The 16,983-nt window shown below is 46.0% G+C and overlaps 1 protein-coding gene across 2 annotated transcripts in view; it reads right to left on the bottom strand.

The window, feature by feature from the left end:
- The window catches only part of ASPN (asporin), a 283,535-nt gene that overhangs the window by 47,861 nt on the left and 218,691 nt on the right, over positions 1 to 16,983 (bottom strand). For both annotated transcript variants that reach the window (XM_086938936.1, XM_086938937.1), the window contains exon 5: positions 10,485 to 10,595. In XM_086938936.1, the coding sequence (XP_086795062.1) occupies positions 10,485 to 10,595 (111 nt within the window). The remainder of the gene's footprint in view (positions 1 to 10,484; positions 10,596 to 16,983) is intronic.

Genomic DNA, 16,983 nt, shown 5'->3' with positions numbered 1-16,983 from the left:
GGCCCCAGGGCCTAATGAGGCTCAATGAGGGGGAGCTGTGCGGCCCACTCCCCTTTGAAATATATATGGCCCTGGGAATGGGGTGTCCAGGGCAATAATAGGTTTTGGGAGGGGGACACACAGCCCCATTCCCCAAATAAAAAAAGTTCCTGGGGAATGAGCTTCCCAGGGCCGGGCCCTGTGGCTAACTGACTGCCTTGCATGGCAGACGACTGTGTGCAGTGTGGAGTTGACTGCCTTTGTGGTAGTTGGCCACAGGACCTGGCCTCAGGCCAGGCTTTGTGGCCAACCCCCCCAGCATGCAGGGCGAAAGGCTATGCACAGTGTGGGGACTGCATGCGGGGGGGGTGGGGGGTTCACAAAACTGTACAAACAAAAGTTAAACTACCTCAGCTGTTTCCTGAAAAGCTTTGGGGTGATCTGTCGGGGGCAAGAGAAAGTGGGAGGATCCAAAAGCGCAATTTCCAGATGCAATTTCCAGACTCATTTTGGAAAAATTAGATTTAAAATGTAGATCTGTATTGACAAATGTTTATTTGGGAGTCCCGCAGAACTGGGAGTTAAAAAAAACAAGTGTTGAGATAGGCTGAGAAAACTCTTGTTCCCATCAGTCACCGCCAAGATTAGTCCAGCGGGAGAGAGGTCTCTAATTGGTGGGCCACACCATCAAAAAAAATGCCCCAATGCTCTGCAAATGTTTTTAAAAATGCCACATAGGGGGCAGGTTAGGATTCCTGGGACCCTATGGCTCTTGTAGGGGCTAGTGGTGAAAATCCTACAGGGGCCTACCTCAGTCCAATATTGAAAAATGTTTTTTGAGGTCGCTGCAATCCTCCCTGTCCTGACCACTTATAATCACCAGGTTTAGTGCAATAGGGACACCTCTGGGCCCTCCTCCCACAGCTAATCAACTTACTTTCATGGGTACAGATGGTACAGAGTGTTTCACTTGGTGGTCTTTCTTGAAATGCATTTCCTTGTGATATCTAAAACAAGTAATCACCTTGGGCTTGGAGGAACCTTTCTGTCCTCTCTTGTCTTTATGTTGTCCATGATTTGTAATCCAATCCCCTTTCTGCATGTGTTCTCCCTTGGATCCTTGGGATTTGCCCTGGCCCTTTCCCTCTGGTTTGGAACCAACCTGCTGAGAGTTCTTTTCTCAATTTCCATCAGAACTGTGTGCCTCCAGCCCTTTGTGATCCTTGTTAGCTAACTACTCGTCAGCTAACACTGCATGCGTCTGTTGATCTTTCTCTGTCAGGTATTGACTAAATGCCGTAGAACACTCCTTAGTTTGTCTTTCAATAACCATAAACTGGTGAAAGGAATAAAAATCCTAGGCCTCCATCTCTCACCCACCCCACCATAAATCTTGGTTTGAAATGAAACACCATCTGCGCTCTTGCTGCCTTTAAACCTTTGAAGGTATTCAGCTGGCTTCAGCCCAAACCATTTAATTAGCTTCCTTCATTTGCTAAAAATTATTTTTCCAAGCCACAGGCATCCTTCTAATGACTGCGTTATGTTCTATGAGCAAGAGTCTCATTAAAGTAAGTACCTTAGACACATCATCCAAAGCCTAAACTCTACAAGCAAGAACTCACAAACCATTCCAAAATATGTTGCCCCTCCAGATACATATACACAAACTGTTTCGGAATGTTGGCAGGTATGCCAGTAGAGTTGGAAGTGGAATCACTTTTTCCAATGCAGCTTTTTATGCTGCCATTCTGAGCGTCTCTTTCCCTAATTCTCTCTTTTTCATTTTCTTCACTTTCCCTCCATCCTTCTTTTTCATAATGCTCCCTCTTTGTCTGCTTATGTGCCCATTGTGCCTGTCTCTCCTTTGTCCTTCCTCTTGTACCTGGAAAGTAAATATCAACTTCACCTTTTCAAACTCCCTGGTGTTCTTCTTTTTCTCAGCCATAGCTTTTTTGGAGAACCTATTTGCAAATTAAGAATCTCAGCTACAATTTATCCACCCTAGGAAATAACAATGGAGTTAGTGATAATGGTACTTTAGCTATCAGTGGTAGTGATTGCTTTGGAGAAACACTGGAAAACAAATTTGGGGATACACATGGCCTGTTGAAAACCTGTGAAACAGAGCCTGACTACAGCACTCCTTCCCTTGGTTTCTATCAAGTAACCGTCCCCAAAGCCCATCACAATTTTGTGACTAGCCAAAGGTAGTAAAGTTACTTAAAAGTGTAATGTAAATATACACATGTAAATTGCACACAAGTGTAACTTCCCTTTGCAAACGACCTGGAGAGTATTTTGGGTCTCTGATGGGTGACTTTATACTACTCAGGGACCAGCGTTGTAGCGGGCCATTTGTTAGGGCTGATGAACTTAAAACAGAATGAAATGAGCTGGAAAGCTTTAAACTCATGGCAGGAGGCAAAGTGCTTGCATTTACCTCTATGAATTGGACCAAAGGTAAATACTTGAGGGCCGATTCACAAACTATGGGAGTGATTACGATGGCGGTCGGACTTAAGTCCGTCCACCATCGTTGAGGGGATTGGGACCGACCGCCTGTAAGGCAGGTGTCCTGCACATGAGATTATAATGAAACCGCCACTGTAGCAGTCGCATCTTGTATCTGTAACATTGGGGCGGGGCTGCTGGCTGCAGCACCTGCCGTAATGTTTGAAATACACTGTTTGCATTTCCCTGCACTACATGGCAGGCACCACTCGGTGCCTGCCACCTGGTGCAGGGAAGTGTAGGGAGACCATAGGTGCCCCCCTAGTGCTAAACAAAACTCTCCCGGCACAAGGGGGGGCCCGCAACTGGCCCTCAAAGTACATCCCTGCCAGCCTTTCAATGGCTGTTGAACCGCCATTGTCAATGGTGGGGATGTAACATCCAAATCTGGTGGTCGGTGCCTGCTAGGCACCGCCACCATTTTGTGGATGCGGGGTGGGTCCAACAGGCAATTGTATGGATTGGCTCTGTCGGACTCATGGCGGACGGGCTTTCTGTCCGCCAGGCACACCGCCCGCCATCCTGATACAGCGGGCGGAAAAAGCCTTACGAGGCTGGTGAACCCGCGACTGGCAGCCTGCTTCTGGCGGGCTCACCGTCATCGTAATCACCCCTTATATTTGTAGTAAGTTTAGTAGTATTACAATAGTACTACTAAAGTACTACAACATTCTCTTTGCAAACCTATGTGTGTAAATCTCCACCTCTATCTTTCTCATTTTTCCATGGGAAGATCCTCATGCATGTAAGTTTACTACTTAGGGGCCGATTATGATGTTGTTAAGGAGGGCTCCTGATGGTATTCTGTATTGTCGAATCCGACTCAGAACCCTATATCCAACCGAATCGGTCATCCATCTGGATGACCAAGTAGGATGCATGGGAGCCGTCCTGGCTGTCCGAATCAGTTACGAGTGGGATTCAGGCACCCAAGTAATTCGGAGCTGAATCGTACAGCCCAATGTAGACGGTCTCCGAACGAGCAAGTGCGGTGACTGATTCAGAGAGCTGTTCTGAATTGGTTTGACCGAGATGAAATGGGTTTCGGAATCGGTCTTTGGGGGTCAGTTGCATGCCCCCTTCATCCAGAGGTGACCAAATGTGACCCGTGGGGGTACCCAAGGGACCCCTCAAACCACCCACGCACAATGTGGCAGGCTAAATGGGGTGTCTCTCACAGGGTGCAAGGTTTTTCCCAACCACCCCTTTTTCCAATGTGAGGCTGTATTCTCATTTGGAACACAGGACCCCATTGCAGTCAATTTAAATCTGACCGAATTGAGTCCCTAAGCATCCAGACGCATGGTAATCGGTCAGTAGGACTCCCCAAATACGAATTGTTCGGAAAGCATTCCTAACCCGATTCGGTGGGAATGCCTTCCTAAGGACATATTAAACTGGCCCTTAGAAGTAAATGTGAGAGGGGCAGGGAGAGTGGCTGGAAAATTGGCATACTTGCTACTAAATGGGAGTGTCTTAAGGAGGAATAAGGATGGGTTTTGGAAGGTTAGGGAGGAGTTTAGGAAAGGACATCCAATCACAAAAGAGTAGGCCAATTGCTAGTCACACACTGCACTTTTAAAGTTACTATTATCGTGCCGCTGACGTTCAGTTCAACCTGGCTTTGCAAGACCGCCTCGGGCAGGCTGGGCACTCAGCGGTGTAAGTGAAGCTTAGATCATGGAGATGTTGGTTGGTAACCACGTTTCCTACCTAAACTTACCTGTAGGCGGCCGTCACGCAGGTATAACATCCTCGCCGTCATTCTTCATTCTGGGGGTGCCTTACTGGGGGCGGTGGGTTTAGCCATTCGTACAACTTCATTTCCTGGGGAATTCTGGGTCCCAAAATTCCCTCTACAGGATATATGCAGCCTAATCCAAGATGGCTTCCCTTCTTACCTCACCTCTCAGTTTTTTCCCAATCTAAAATGCTGATGCCCTTTTTTAATTAAGTTTCCTGTTTTACAGAGTATCTAAGGAAGCCTACCCATCCGCCTTTGTGTCTTAATGATTCCTAGTGTTAGCTGTATGTCTTCATTCCTGATTCCTGTCTAGAGGTTTTAGTTTCTTCCTAGAGAATTTGATTCCTGCGCTTCCAGCTTCTTCTCCTGCTTCTTGATTTCCGCACTGTTCTGTTGCACGGTTCGTTTGTTGCCAGATTCTTGTTGTCAGCTGGAGGTTTTTGGTACTTGGGCTTTTTCCTCCATCTGAGGCTCCTATCAGAGGCACTATCTGCTAAGCGCTTACAAGTATCAGCTAGATATTGGCTACTTGATGGAGTCGCCCTTATCTCTGGCAGAAAAAAAGCATGCAAGGCCGATGCCTTGCAGTCTCCTCACCGTAAGCATCCTCTAGGTCGGCATCTGGATCTTGACAACTACAGCCAAAAAAAGGACCCAAAACAATAGTAAATTAATCCACTCAGAGCTGGAATGAGACCAGCACCATACATGGCCAATGGCTGGCACTGCAATACCCTTTCAATGCAAATATTGGAGGTAGGGACTTAAAATAAAAACCCATAGGAAATAATGCAAAATTAAATTAAGTTATTTAAAATAGTTAAGAATATATGTAAATATTATTTGATGTTAATAGAAATCTAAGAATAAAACATATTTAATTAATTATAAACATCTAAACCTTTTTAGAACATATATCAATAATGTGTTATTAATTTGTAATGTAACATAATTAAATTACATAGGAATTGTTTATAATTTAAACTTCAGAAACATATTCCTATTTAATTGAATATATATTTAAATTAATCAAAGATTTTATTCAAATTTAAGATACTAGTGCTGTAGCATTTTCTTATTTTATTCTTTATCTAAAATAAGTACAGAAACATAACTTACATTAATATTTAGCATAGAAGAGTTTTGCTTTTCTGAGTCAAAAAACTTTTTTAGTTTTCCCTATACTTTACCACGGAGGATTCCACAGTGAAGAAAGTATTTTCCATACGGTAAGTTATAGGAACAATTTAAAAGGTTTATTAAATGTTCTTAAACATTAGTAAAAAGATATATATGTTAAATATGAATGACATTTTTTAATTTTAAATGCAGAATTCATTAGGAAAATGCTACAGCAGTATTTACTAAACTCTGAATAAATCTTTACATTATGTAAATATGTTAAGTTACATAAAAATATTTTCCCAACTTGGAATTAAATACATAATTCTGATCTAAAATAAGCACATTACATTTCTTTATGATTAAAAGTAATGCATATCATTTATTGAAAGGAATTGAATTATATTTCAATAAAAAATATAGTTACATTATTTGGATATGCAAAAAGGTTGATAAAATATGTTATCATTACATTTAAATTTGGTGATATTTTTGTATATTTATTTTTACATTAAATAATATTTATTTATATTTGTAGCTGCTTTATATTATTTAATTTCACATTATTTCCTATGGGGTTTACATTTAAATCCCTGACTCCATTATTTCATATGGAAGGATGTTGTACTACCAGTAGATGGCTAAGTCTGGTTGTGGACGTGTTGGCGTTTTTTTTGTACTAACTTATACTCACATTTTTGGCTTCATCCCCATTTTCCCGGGGTGAAGATGTGTAAATATGTGCTTTTGAGCAACTTTACTCTCAGATTTTGAGAACAGACAAAAATAGTAAAGTTACTAAAAAATGTAAGTGCAAAGTTACACATGTAAATTTTTTAAAAGTGTAAGTGACCTTCATGAATAGCCACGTTGGCCCATGGTGAATTTGTGATGCTGGATCTAGATCCAGGAACATGGGGCAATACCAAAAAAGGATTGGATTTACAAATGGAGGCAATAGGCAAACTACTTGTCCCATGAACTGCACGAAAATAGAATTTCAAACATAATATGCCGAGAATGTGACTAAAGAACCAAATAAGTATAAATAGGGAGGGCACAGAGTTATATGAAACATGAAAAGGAGGTTAGTTGGTCAATTATATTCCTTTTTTACCCTTTTACAGGTTAGTGAGGTTGACATGATGTTCTCTTCTGAGAAATGTGGAAGGCTTCCCTTAAAGAGGAAGAAACAGAGGGGAAAGCCGTTTCTGAAGTTTTGCTCCTTTTACCTTTTTGAAGAGACAATGCAAGAAAAACACAATTGGTCTTACTGACAAGGCATAGCCTAAACCATACGCCATGAAGGAGTGAAACCTTTAACCAACTCCAGTTCAAGAGGAGAATCAGAGAAGAAAAGTACTGGTTAGTAGAACTGCATGCATATATGATTGAGGGAATATGATCCTCTTTTCACTTTGGCACCACTTGGCAATCTTCAAGAAATTTTCAAAGAACGTCCCCTTTTTGGTTCAGCGAAAGTGTTGAAAGTTTTGAGGTGATCCATCAAACGGGAGCTGAGAAAAAAAGGGGGTTCAAAACATGTTTTCCCCATGTTATGTCTATGGAGATTTTTAATTTTTTGAACACGACTACAGCCCGAACCGCTGAACCAAATTTCACGACTATGGCAGAAAGCTAGATGTTGATCCAGAAAGTGCTCATTTTGTGATTTGGTCTAAATCCGCTCAGTCGTTTTAAAGATATTTAAGGTAAAATAATATAGATATCTGGGGGTGTGAACCTTGCAGTGGGACTCGCGGATCCTACTAAAAGTTGAGTGGCTAACCACACTTCAACCAGGATGTGTTGGCAGCCGTCTTGGGACTCGTTTTGAAGCCGGGTCCCACATAAAAAGATTTTAAAAAGAAAAGGGACCAAGGGTCCTCCCAGACACCCAACCATGCCTAAAAAGTATTTTTTAATTAAAACATCTTGGAAAAATACGTGGTTGGATCCGCAAATTTTTCAGAGATTTAAAATGGTGCATCGGTGTGTCCTTTGGCGCTAGGCAGCCAAAACAAGGCCAGAACAGGGAGAAAGGCAGGAATGCACCACATTCCTTGACATGTCTGTAAGTTTCATCTGGAAAATCATTTTCGAGGACTAGTTTACTGTTGTTGTCATGACCACCGCTTATAAATGAGTACCAAGGTCTAATGTTTTATCGGAATGATTGACACTTCATTCCATGCTTCAACTGCACCACACTCAGGCTCAGGCTTGAGGATCTTCATCGTATCATGGCCGAAGAGCCACTTGGCCCTCTGTCTGACGCTAGTCTGGGCTACGACCAATTTTGCAGCTGGATTACTAAGGCGCTTGACAGATTGGTGCCTGTTATTGCAAGTAAATCCAGCTCCAGGCAGTCGAGCCCTTGGTACGACAGTGCTCTCCGCGCTCTGAAGAACTCGTGTAGGCGGGCAGAAAGGGAGTGGCGGAAGGCGTACGATGCCGTTAAAAAAACCGCGTACTTGGCCGCTGTTAAGCTCTACCATCGAGCTATCTGTAGAGCCCGCGCGGCGTTCTACGCAACGGAATTCCGTAATAGCCATAACCCCTCGAAGACCATCTTTAAAGCCTTAAAAGACTTGATGGCTAAGAGAGCGGCTCCGCCTGTGGATGGTTCCACCTCACAGTGTGAGATTTTGGCTGCTTTCTTTTTGGAGAAAGTTAAGAACATCTATTTGTCATTTCCCAGCATGACATTACCACTTTCTCCTCGGAACGACCTCTGCAGTCGTCTGGTAATACATTCTCTCCCTACTCTCTCTTGGGATGGGTTTGTCAAGCTGGCACAACGTGTCAAGTCCGGCTCCCCGGCGGACCCACTCAGACCTGCTCTCTTCAGAGATCCGTCTTTTCAGGGGCGCACGGCAGTGTGTTCATTAATCAATCTTTCCCTGACTTCAGGCACTGTTCCTGCCAAGTGGAAGCAGGCGGTGGTTTCCCCGATCCTGAAAAAACCATCTTTGGATCCTCTAAAACCGGAAAACTATCGCCCGATCTCATTGCTTCCCTGGCCGGCCAAAGTCATGGAGGCCCATGTTAACCTAGCCTTATCTGAGCATCTGGCCCTGGCCAATGTTCTCGATCCTACGCAGAATGGGTTCCGTGCTGGGCACAGCACGGAGACCGCCCTTCTGGCAATGGTGGAACATCTGCGGAGTGTGTTGGATGCAGGTCAAACGGCAGCGCTTATTTTATTAGATCTTAGCGCTGCCTTTGACACAGTGTCCCATCGCATCCTCCTACACCGCCTGGAGAACATTGGCTTGGTGGCCCCGCTCTGCAGTGGTTCCGTTCCTTCCTCAGCGATCGTACCTTCTGCGTTGCCACCCCTCCTTTCCAGTCCAAATTCCATCAGTTGGACCTGGGGGTTCCCCAGGGCTCCTCGCTGAGTCCCACGCTTTTCAATCTCTACGTGCGGCCGCTGGCTGATGTCGCCAGGCAGTGGGGCCTTACTATGGTCTCATATGCCGACGACACACAGCTAGCGGTCACGATCAGCGGGGACGCCGAACTGGATGCCCCCAGGTTCCGAGATGGGCTGAGAGAGGTGGCCAGCTGGATGAATAACAACTGTCTCCAGCTGAACGCAAAAAAAACCGAGGTGATGATCGTGGGAAGAGGAACGGACTGCTGGGGGGACAATTGGTGGCCACAGGAGCTCGGGCCTGCCCCCATACCGGTGATGGAGCTCAGAAACCTGGGAGTATGGCTCGACCACACCTTATGTTTTACCACCCACACTAAGAGAGTGGCAGCATGCTGCTTTGGTGTTCTGCGCGGACTGAGGCCGGTGCTTAAATTTTTCGATGCTCCGACGAGACAGTTGGTCATCCAAGCGACGATCATCTCCCGGCTGGACTATGCCAGCTCGCTCCTGCTGGGAGCTAACCAAGCTGAGATCGTCCGCCTGCAGCGCGTCCAGAACGCGGCTGCGAGAGCAGTGGTGGGCCTGCCGAGGTCATGTCCCACGTCCAACACTCTGAGGTCCTTACACTGGTTACCAGTGAAAAGCCGAATCCATTTTAAGGTACTCAGCCTTGTTTTTAAAATTTTAAAAGGATCGGCACCTGAGATCCTCAATAACCTTATATCCCCTTATGTCCCGACTCGCTCCCTCAGATCCCTAGGGCAATCCCTTGTGGTTACCCCGCGTTTCAGGCTTAGCCGGATGGGCGGCCGCTCCTTCCGTGTGAGAGCTGCGGCTCTCTGGAATTCGCTCCCTTTGGAAATCCGCCTTTTAGAGGATCTACTAGCATTTCGTAGGGCCGTGAAAACCTACTTGTTTTAATCTTCTTATGTTGACTCTCACTTTTTTCCGCGTTGTGTTATGTTCACCTTTTCCATGCGCCAGGATGCTCCTTCGCTGGAGCAGCTGTGCGCAAAATAAATGCAGTTAACATAACATAACATAACACACAGGAACTTTGCATCCAGTGAACCATGAGAGCTTTGCTCAATAACAACAAAAAATATAATAACTATTTATGCCATTATTTTTCTAGTTTTTGTAATCAGTTTAGGATCCTCCCTTTCAGGGTAAATTGTCTTCCTGTAAATATATCCACATCAACATGTTTCACATAACTGAGACATCTGCCCATTTTCTACTTTACTTCGGTAATCTTAACAATTTTGAGGAAACCTCCAAGAGATGTGACTCTTTCGTCATGTTGTGTTGTTGAACTTGTTTATTTGAAACACAAGAAGCTGTGTTTCTTTTCATTATGCTGCCTATTGCACTGGCTAGGTAATCTTCACTTAACTTTTACATCTGAAATATACATTTCGGTTGCATAGATTTTTTTCGCGTTCTCATGGATGGATTTACTTAGGATTTAAAAAATATTTTTCTTACCACACTAAGCACAACATAGGGCTTCATGTACGTTCCTGTAATTGTTTTTTATAATTCTTTTATTTATATTCTGATTTGGTTGTGTTGTTGTGAGGTTAGCCTATATTGTATCTGAAGACATGAGTGCATTTTGTGCCCTTTTGCTGAAATGCACATCCCCTCCTCACAGGCGAAGTGCTAAATTGCCCAGCATATTGATCACCCTGTAGAAGAGACAGAGGGGTACAGATGTCACAAATAATCAATTAGTATACATACCTTTAGGAATAGTTGTTAATTTAGCTTCTGCTAGTCTGACGTGGAAGACGGTCATCTCTTCAAAAGCCCCTGGTTCAATTCCACTGCTGTTCAGCGGGTTTGCACTCATTTCTGCAAAATAAATTTTTATTTGGAATAGAGAAAAAATGAGTTAGTTTTAAAGAAAATTATAATACTGTTACTGTTAATACAAAGTTTATTGTGTAGATTACTTAAAACCATGACAATAGAAAAGATTTAAAAAAAGAAACATAATTGTACAGAAGCAAAATAAAATGCTAGTTACATGTCAAAACCGTATAATATGAATGGCTTTTGTGCCCAAAGAAAGGAGGCACTTGGTGTACAGGCTTTCACTCTACAATCTTCCCTTTCACATATATATTATGAAGGTAATGAATATAAGTAAATTAAAAAACCTTCCATAAAATTAATAAAAAAGTTTCAGCTAAGAGAAGACGCAATTATGGCATAAGATAACTCTTTTTTAGCAAGTCCTGCGCTGCTTTAAAAAATGTATCTATTCTTGCCAGTTCGAGGGGCACCATTGTACTAAAAATCCAGATCATTGCTTGGAAAATTAGAATATAAAGTTTCTCTAAAGGGATGCTTTCTTGCAGTATCAGGGCCTAAAATAATCAAACAATTTCCAGATTGACGTCTGTTAAAGTGATGGCTCTTAGCAAAGCAGGCAAGTAGACTGCCAGCACACCAGAGAAACCGAGATGAGTTCAAATAATGCTACCAATCCAGTTTGGACTGGAGCGATATTGACGAAAAGGATCTTGGACCTAGCTCTTGCTGCACAATGGAGTTAAAAATCGAAAACGATGCAGTTTGTGGCCATTAAGTTGGGGACATTTAAAGGAGCCTGGGCCTCGGAGGGGAAGAATTTGGGAGTAGCTATGAGGACTCTCCAGAAGCAGACAGATTATCTTGGAGGAGGACATTTATCAGAAGTTGGCACCCAAAGGCCATTGGATACGTCAAACTCTCCTTCACGCTTTTGGGACATTTTAAAAGTGTGGGTGTGGTGAATGTGGCTTTTACCCCCTCTTCCCACAACTACTAGGTGAGGGAATACATTGATAGTGCCACTCACAGAAAGATGCCATGCTTCTTTTATTGCAGCTTGTTCCATGCTAGCAACATGTTAATATGTTGTTCATCTTCCAGCTATGTGGACCATGATGTGGTGAGGTGTGGCTCACTGATTAGAGGCAGCAGACCCGAGAGCAGAGGACGGCCCGGGACCAGGGTTCAATTCCCGACGAGGCAGGGTCGTGGACCAGGATCAGCGGACTCGATAATTCTCATCTCGGTGCCTACTCTAACCAGGGATCACACTCGGCAACTCTGGGCATTAGCTTGCCTCATCTCCACAACGGCCCCCCACATACGCTGGGGATGCCTGGTTTCACCTTGGAGATACCCAGTAGGGACCATCTCACAGGGAAAGCCAGGACGGGTTCCCCAGCGGTCTACTGCGCAGAGATACTCCTTCGGGAGTCGATTCTAGCGCATTACAAACCCACAATTAATTAATGATGCGTGGTAGCATCCTCCTTATATGAGGCTCTTTGTTTGCTTTTGTTTGTGGCAGTGTCTGAGGCTGTTAAACTCATTTTGCACTAGTCTTGTTAGCTTGCAGACAGATCTTCCTCTTGCTCTGGACCTTTTTAAGGACCTAATTTACACGCCCAATGCGCCGCCAGTGTGTTGCTTATTTTGACACACTTGCAGCGCAGTGTCCCCGCCCATAGTTGCATGGCCACCTCAAGTCACCCTGCCTGGATTTTCATGGCCTTGTAAATATGGGCCCCTTTCATACATTACCCTGCATGAAAGGGGCGTACCATGGGTGTTGGTGTTCCAGCGCAACATCTATGAAACCTGACATTCCCAGATTTTCAAAGTTTTGTAAAGCTGGGAATGTGCCAGAATCCTACACCTCCTCAGGGGAGGTATAGGAGTCGTTCAACATGGAGAGATACTTTTATTTCTCCTCGTTTTTTCCTCTTTCTATGTGTGCTGCATTCTGCAGCTTGCATAGAAAGATGAAAATGCCACCAGTGATTGCTTTTGTGCAGGAAGGTGTTCCTACCTGCACAAAATTAATTATCTCAGCGATCCAGGAACCCTTGCAACATAGCGCAAGGGTGCCTGCATTGGTGCATGACAGATAATTGTGCCCCAGGGCAGGGGAAATCACTCAGATGTATTGTATTGTTGTTAATTGGAAACATCCCTGTGCTTGACAATGACATAGCTTAGCGCAGCAATATGTCTTGCGGAGCAGCACTGCATTATTTCTTTGTAAATGAGGCCCTAAGTCATTCTATGGCTGTCTGGTTTCAGTATTTCAAACTGAGCAGAGCTTTTGTGTGGCTGTTGCCGGACACCCACATTCTAACCTCAGGTGCCAAGAATAAAAAACAATTCATTAATCTTTGAAGTAAAAAAAGGAGAGCCAACAACACACCCATCCCGTGGCTCAATTGCCCAATGAAAAAGCAGAATATATGCGATTACTTACAGCTTCCCCGTTTGACCAAATCGTGTGATCAATCGTGGGCAAATATTTTATTTCACTGAGCCTTCTTTTTCTTCATTAAAAAATTTGAGAGCAGCTTCAAGCACATCAGTTCAGGAACGGGCTGCCCATAATCCTCTGTTTAAGTGGCTAAATCTTACTACATCTGCATTAAGAATCTAGGCTACATATAGCGTACACATGACAACCGACTTGCCTTTTAGTTCATTAATGGCCTGATGCGGTAACTTCGGAAATTGGTGACCTTGCTGTCTTATTCCACCTTATAGATGGTTGTGACAGCATTAATCCTGTCACGCTTAGACTATGGTAATGCAGTCTACACTGGGCTTCCTGAAAAAACTCCTGAGGAAGCTCCAAGTGGTTATGAATGATACAACAAGGTTGATCTATAAACTGCCAAGAAGAGTCCATGCCACCCCTCTGCTCCAGCAGTTACACTGGCTTCCCATCAAGCAAAAGGTTAAATTCAAGGGGTTGTGCATTGCGCACAAGTCTCAGTTCGGAGAGGCGACCAAATGCATCAAAGATCGCATGAGGCCTTATGTGCCCGGACGCTCTCTTCGGTCAGCAAAGTCTTACCTGCTAGTCTGTCCACGTTTCAATAGAATGACTCCAAGGGGCCTGGCATTTTCAGTTACCGTCCCCCAGATCTGGAACATACTACCAGACGGAATGCGTAAGGAAATCAGGTTACTACCGTTCCGGAGGAAGCTTAAAACCCTTCTGTTTAGGGAGGCGTTTGGCTAAGATTCCTCCGCTGTGTGTGGAGTACAGTTGTGCGAGAAGGATTCTGGACCTCTGAGTTATGTTACAGCGCTTAGAGACCTTCTGGTGATGGGCGCTCTATAAATATAATTTAACATAACATAACATAAAATGGCATTGGCGTCAAGATGAGGGTGTAGGAATGTTCATAATTCCATGTTTAAAAACTCACTTTTAGTAAATACCTGTCAATGCAGTGTTATGAACTGATACACTAGCGTGAAACACTTTCTATAATAAAAATAATACACTTTTGTGAAGTCTGAATCGACTTGATCATATTATTTACATGAAATTAGTCGCAAAATGTATGTGCCTTATATGTTCATGGCTAGGCTCGAGAATGGGCTCTTAAACCTAAGGGAGACCCTTGGCTTGGTTCTGCCTCGGCTCTTCCTGTTATCTGTGTTTGCTCGCCTACCTCTGTTAGGCAGTAAACGTGCTTGATGTAGTGTCCTGTAACGCTCTAGCTTATCTTACGCACACGCATCCATGCACCCGCAGGCCAGGCGTGGCCTGCGGCGTAGAATAAAAGGAAGGCGTGCGCTTGAGCACGGCACTTCCGACAGTGACCCTGTGTCCGAGTCTCCTTGCTGCCGCGGCGTTGCCAGCCCCGCGCAAGGGCACCAAGTCACCAAGGCCACTGGTGGCCCCAAAAGGTCGGGGCAGAACACTGGCGACGAGCGGAGGGGGCCCAACCCTCGCTCGCGCACACGCGACACCTCGGAGCCGGCTCGCTCCTTCCCGCAGTGCCGACCGCGCTCCTGCGGCCTTCTGCTGCGGGCCGCGCTAAAGACCTGTGTGCCTGTCTGGGTGTTCAAATCAGGCCTGCCCACCCCTCTGGACTCTGTGCGTAGACCACCTGGGGCGGAGGACCCCCCCTGCAGCGAGGGGTATCAAGCGCGACTTCTGGGTGCGGAGCCAGCCCGCCTGGTGCGACAGCATGCTGTTTCTCACGCATTTCGCGTGAGACGTGAATCGGCTGGTGCCCCGTTTCCCCACGCATTGAGCGTGTGAAGCCTGCAACAGCCTGGGACCAAGGTCAGTGGTGCCAGAGGATTGAGGACTCCTGCGGAGGGCGTACCTACCCCGTCCCTGAGTGACCCCTACTGTGTCCAGCTGCAGTGCAGCTGTGGTACCGGCGCCATACCCTGTGTGCTCTTCGAGCTCTTCGTCATCAAGGGAGAGACACGCCCTACGGCTGGGTCATCACGAGGCGCCCCGAGGCCTACCACCTCGACGGCAACACGGAGGTGAGCGGCGCAACGTCACAGGGTGTGCGTAAGGGAGGATAATAGCAAGAGAGACTTACTAGCAACTCCGGGGTTCCCACACCATGGCGGACGAAGACGCACCGAGGCCGGTTATCAACATCCCATTCCAGCAGGCTGCGACAGGGGTACTTCCACCATTTAGCGAGGCGGCGGACCCGTCTACGGCCTCCCCAAGATGGAAGATATGGCTAGAACGATTGGAAAATTACTTCGTCGTCACAAGGGAATCAGATAAAGCGGTGAAGTGGTCACTTCTACTACACTATGCAGGCGATGAGATATTCCGATTGTTCAAACACCTGCCCAATACGGGAGATGATTATGACACGGCGGTCGCCGCGCTGAACGCCCATTTCGACCCCCAGCTAAACGTAGACTTCGAGGTCTTCAAACTGGGCCAAGCGCGTCAAAGAGAAGGTGAGACGATGGACCAATTCCATACCCGTGTCAGGGAGCTGGCTAGCTCCACCGATGAAGACCAACCAAGGGCCATACGACGGCAGATCATCCAGGGATGCCGGGACAAAACACTGAGAGGATCGATCCTACGCAAGCCAGGCATAACGCTAGAAGACATCTTGATCCTTGCTAGATCCCATGAACTCTCGAGCGTCAGGGCCTCCGCCATGGAACATGCACTCCACCCACCACAGGTCAAAGCAGAGGCCATCAAAGTAGAACGGGCGGATGCAGTACGACCCCAGCCAAGGGGACCACCACAAAGGGAATACCGGAGAGACCCACCGCGGACGCGATGTGGGTACTGCGGACATGAACCTCATGGGGCAAAAGACTGCCCGGCTCAAGGTAAAACTTGCGCGAACTGCGGGATACCAAATCATTTCGCCTCGGTGTGCCGCAAAAGGAACACGACGAAACCACCTCGGAGGCCACGGGCACCCACAAAAGCCGTCCGTCAACTGTCGTTGGAAGGGGCAGCACCGGCCAGAGCAGAGAAACACCTTCCACGGTACGATGACTCGGAGTCGGAGGACGAAGAGGCGTACATAGTGTCGTTCGCACGAGAGCTAAAACAGAGACGACGGCCTCAGCCCACGTGCATTGTGCACATGGCGGGAAACGAAGTTAAGGCCATAATTGACACTGGAGCTACTGTAAACGTAATGGGTTTGCAACAATTCAACAAACTACACCCACGGCCCGACATATTACCGTCCAAGACCAGGATTTTTGCTTATGGGGCGGATACTCCTCTGCCTCTAAAAGGAAAGATAACAATACCAATTCAGGCCGATGAGACACGAGTAATGGCAACAATCCACATCATCAACCGTGAAGCCGACACCTTGATCAGCAGTCACACAGCAGAAGATCTGAAGCTCATCGCCTTCGCCAACCGGATAAGATCGCACCAGGTGGATGAACTTTTGGCGCGGTTTCCTGAGCTGTTCCAGGGCCTAGGCTGTATCAAATGCGAGCCTATCAAACTGCACATAGATAAATCTGTCTCTCCCACCGCCTTGCGACACCGCTGAGTGCCTTTTCATCAGCGCCCACTGGTGGAAAAAGAACTGGAGAAACTAGAGACTCTCGGGGTCATCGAGAAAGTCACGGGGCCCACACCATGGGTGTCACCCATGGTGATTGTTGAAAAACCCAAGCAACCTGGCGCCATCCGCCTGTGTATCGATATGCGATTGCCAAACGCTGCCATCCGGAGAGAGAGACATCTGACCCCAACTATGGACGACATAGTCGCTGACGTAAATGGGTCGAAGTGGTTCTCGAAGATAGATCTAAACGCTGGATACCACCAACTGCCCCTAGCGGAGGAGAGTCGCTTCATAACCACCTTCAGCACTCACCTGGGACTCCGGCGTTACAAACGACTAAACTTCGGCATTTCGTCAGCGGCGGAGGTATTCCAAAATACCATTCGTGA

Source organism: Lissotriton vulgaris, chromosome 9 (assembly GCF_964263255.1).
Source record: "Lissotriton vulgaris chromosome 9, aLisVul1.2, whole genome shotgun sequence".
NCBI lineage: Eukaryota > Metazoa > Chordata > Amphibia > Caudata > Salamandridae > Lissotriton > Lissotriton vulgaris.
Note: the sequence above shows the minus strand (reverse complement) of the source record. Positions and strands in the feature narration are given on the sequence as shown.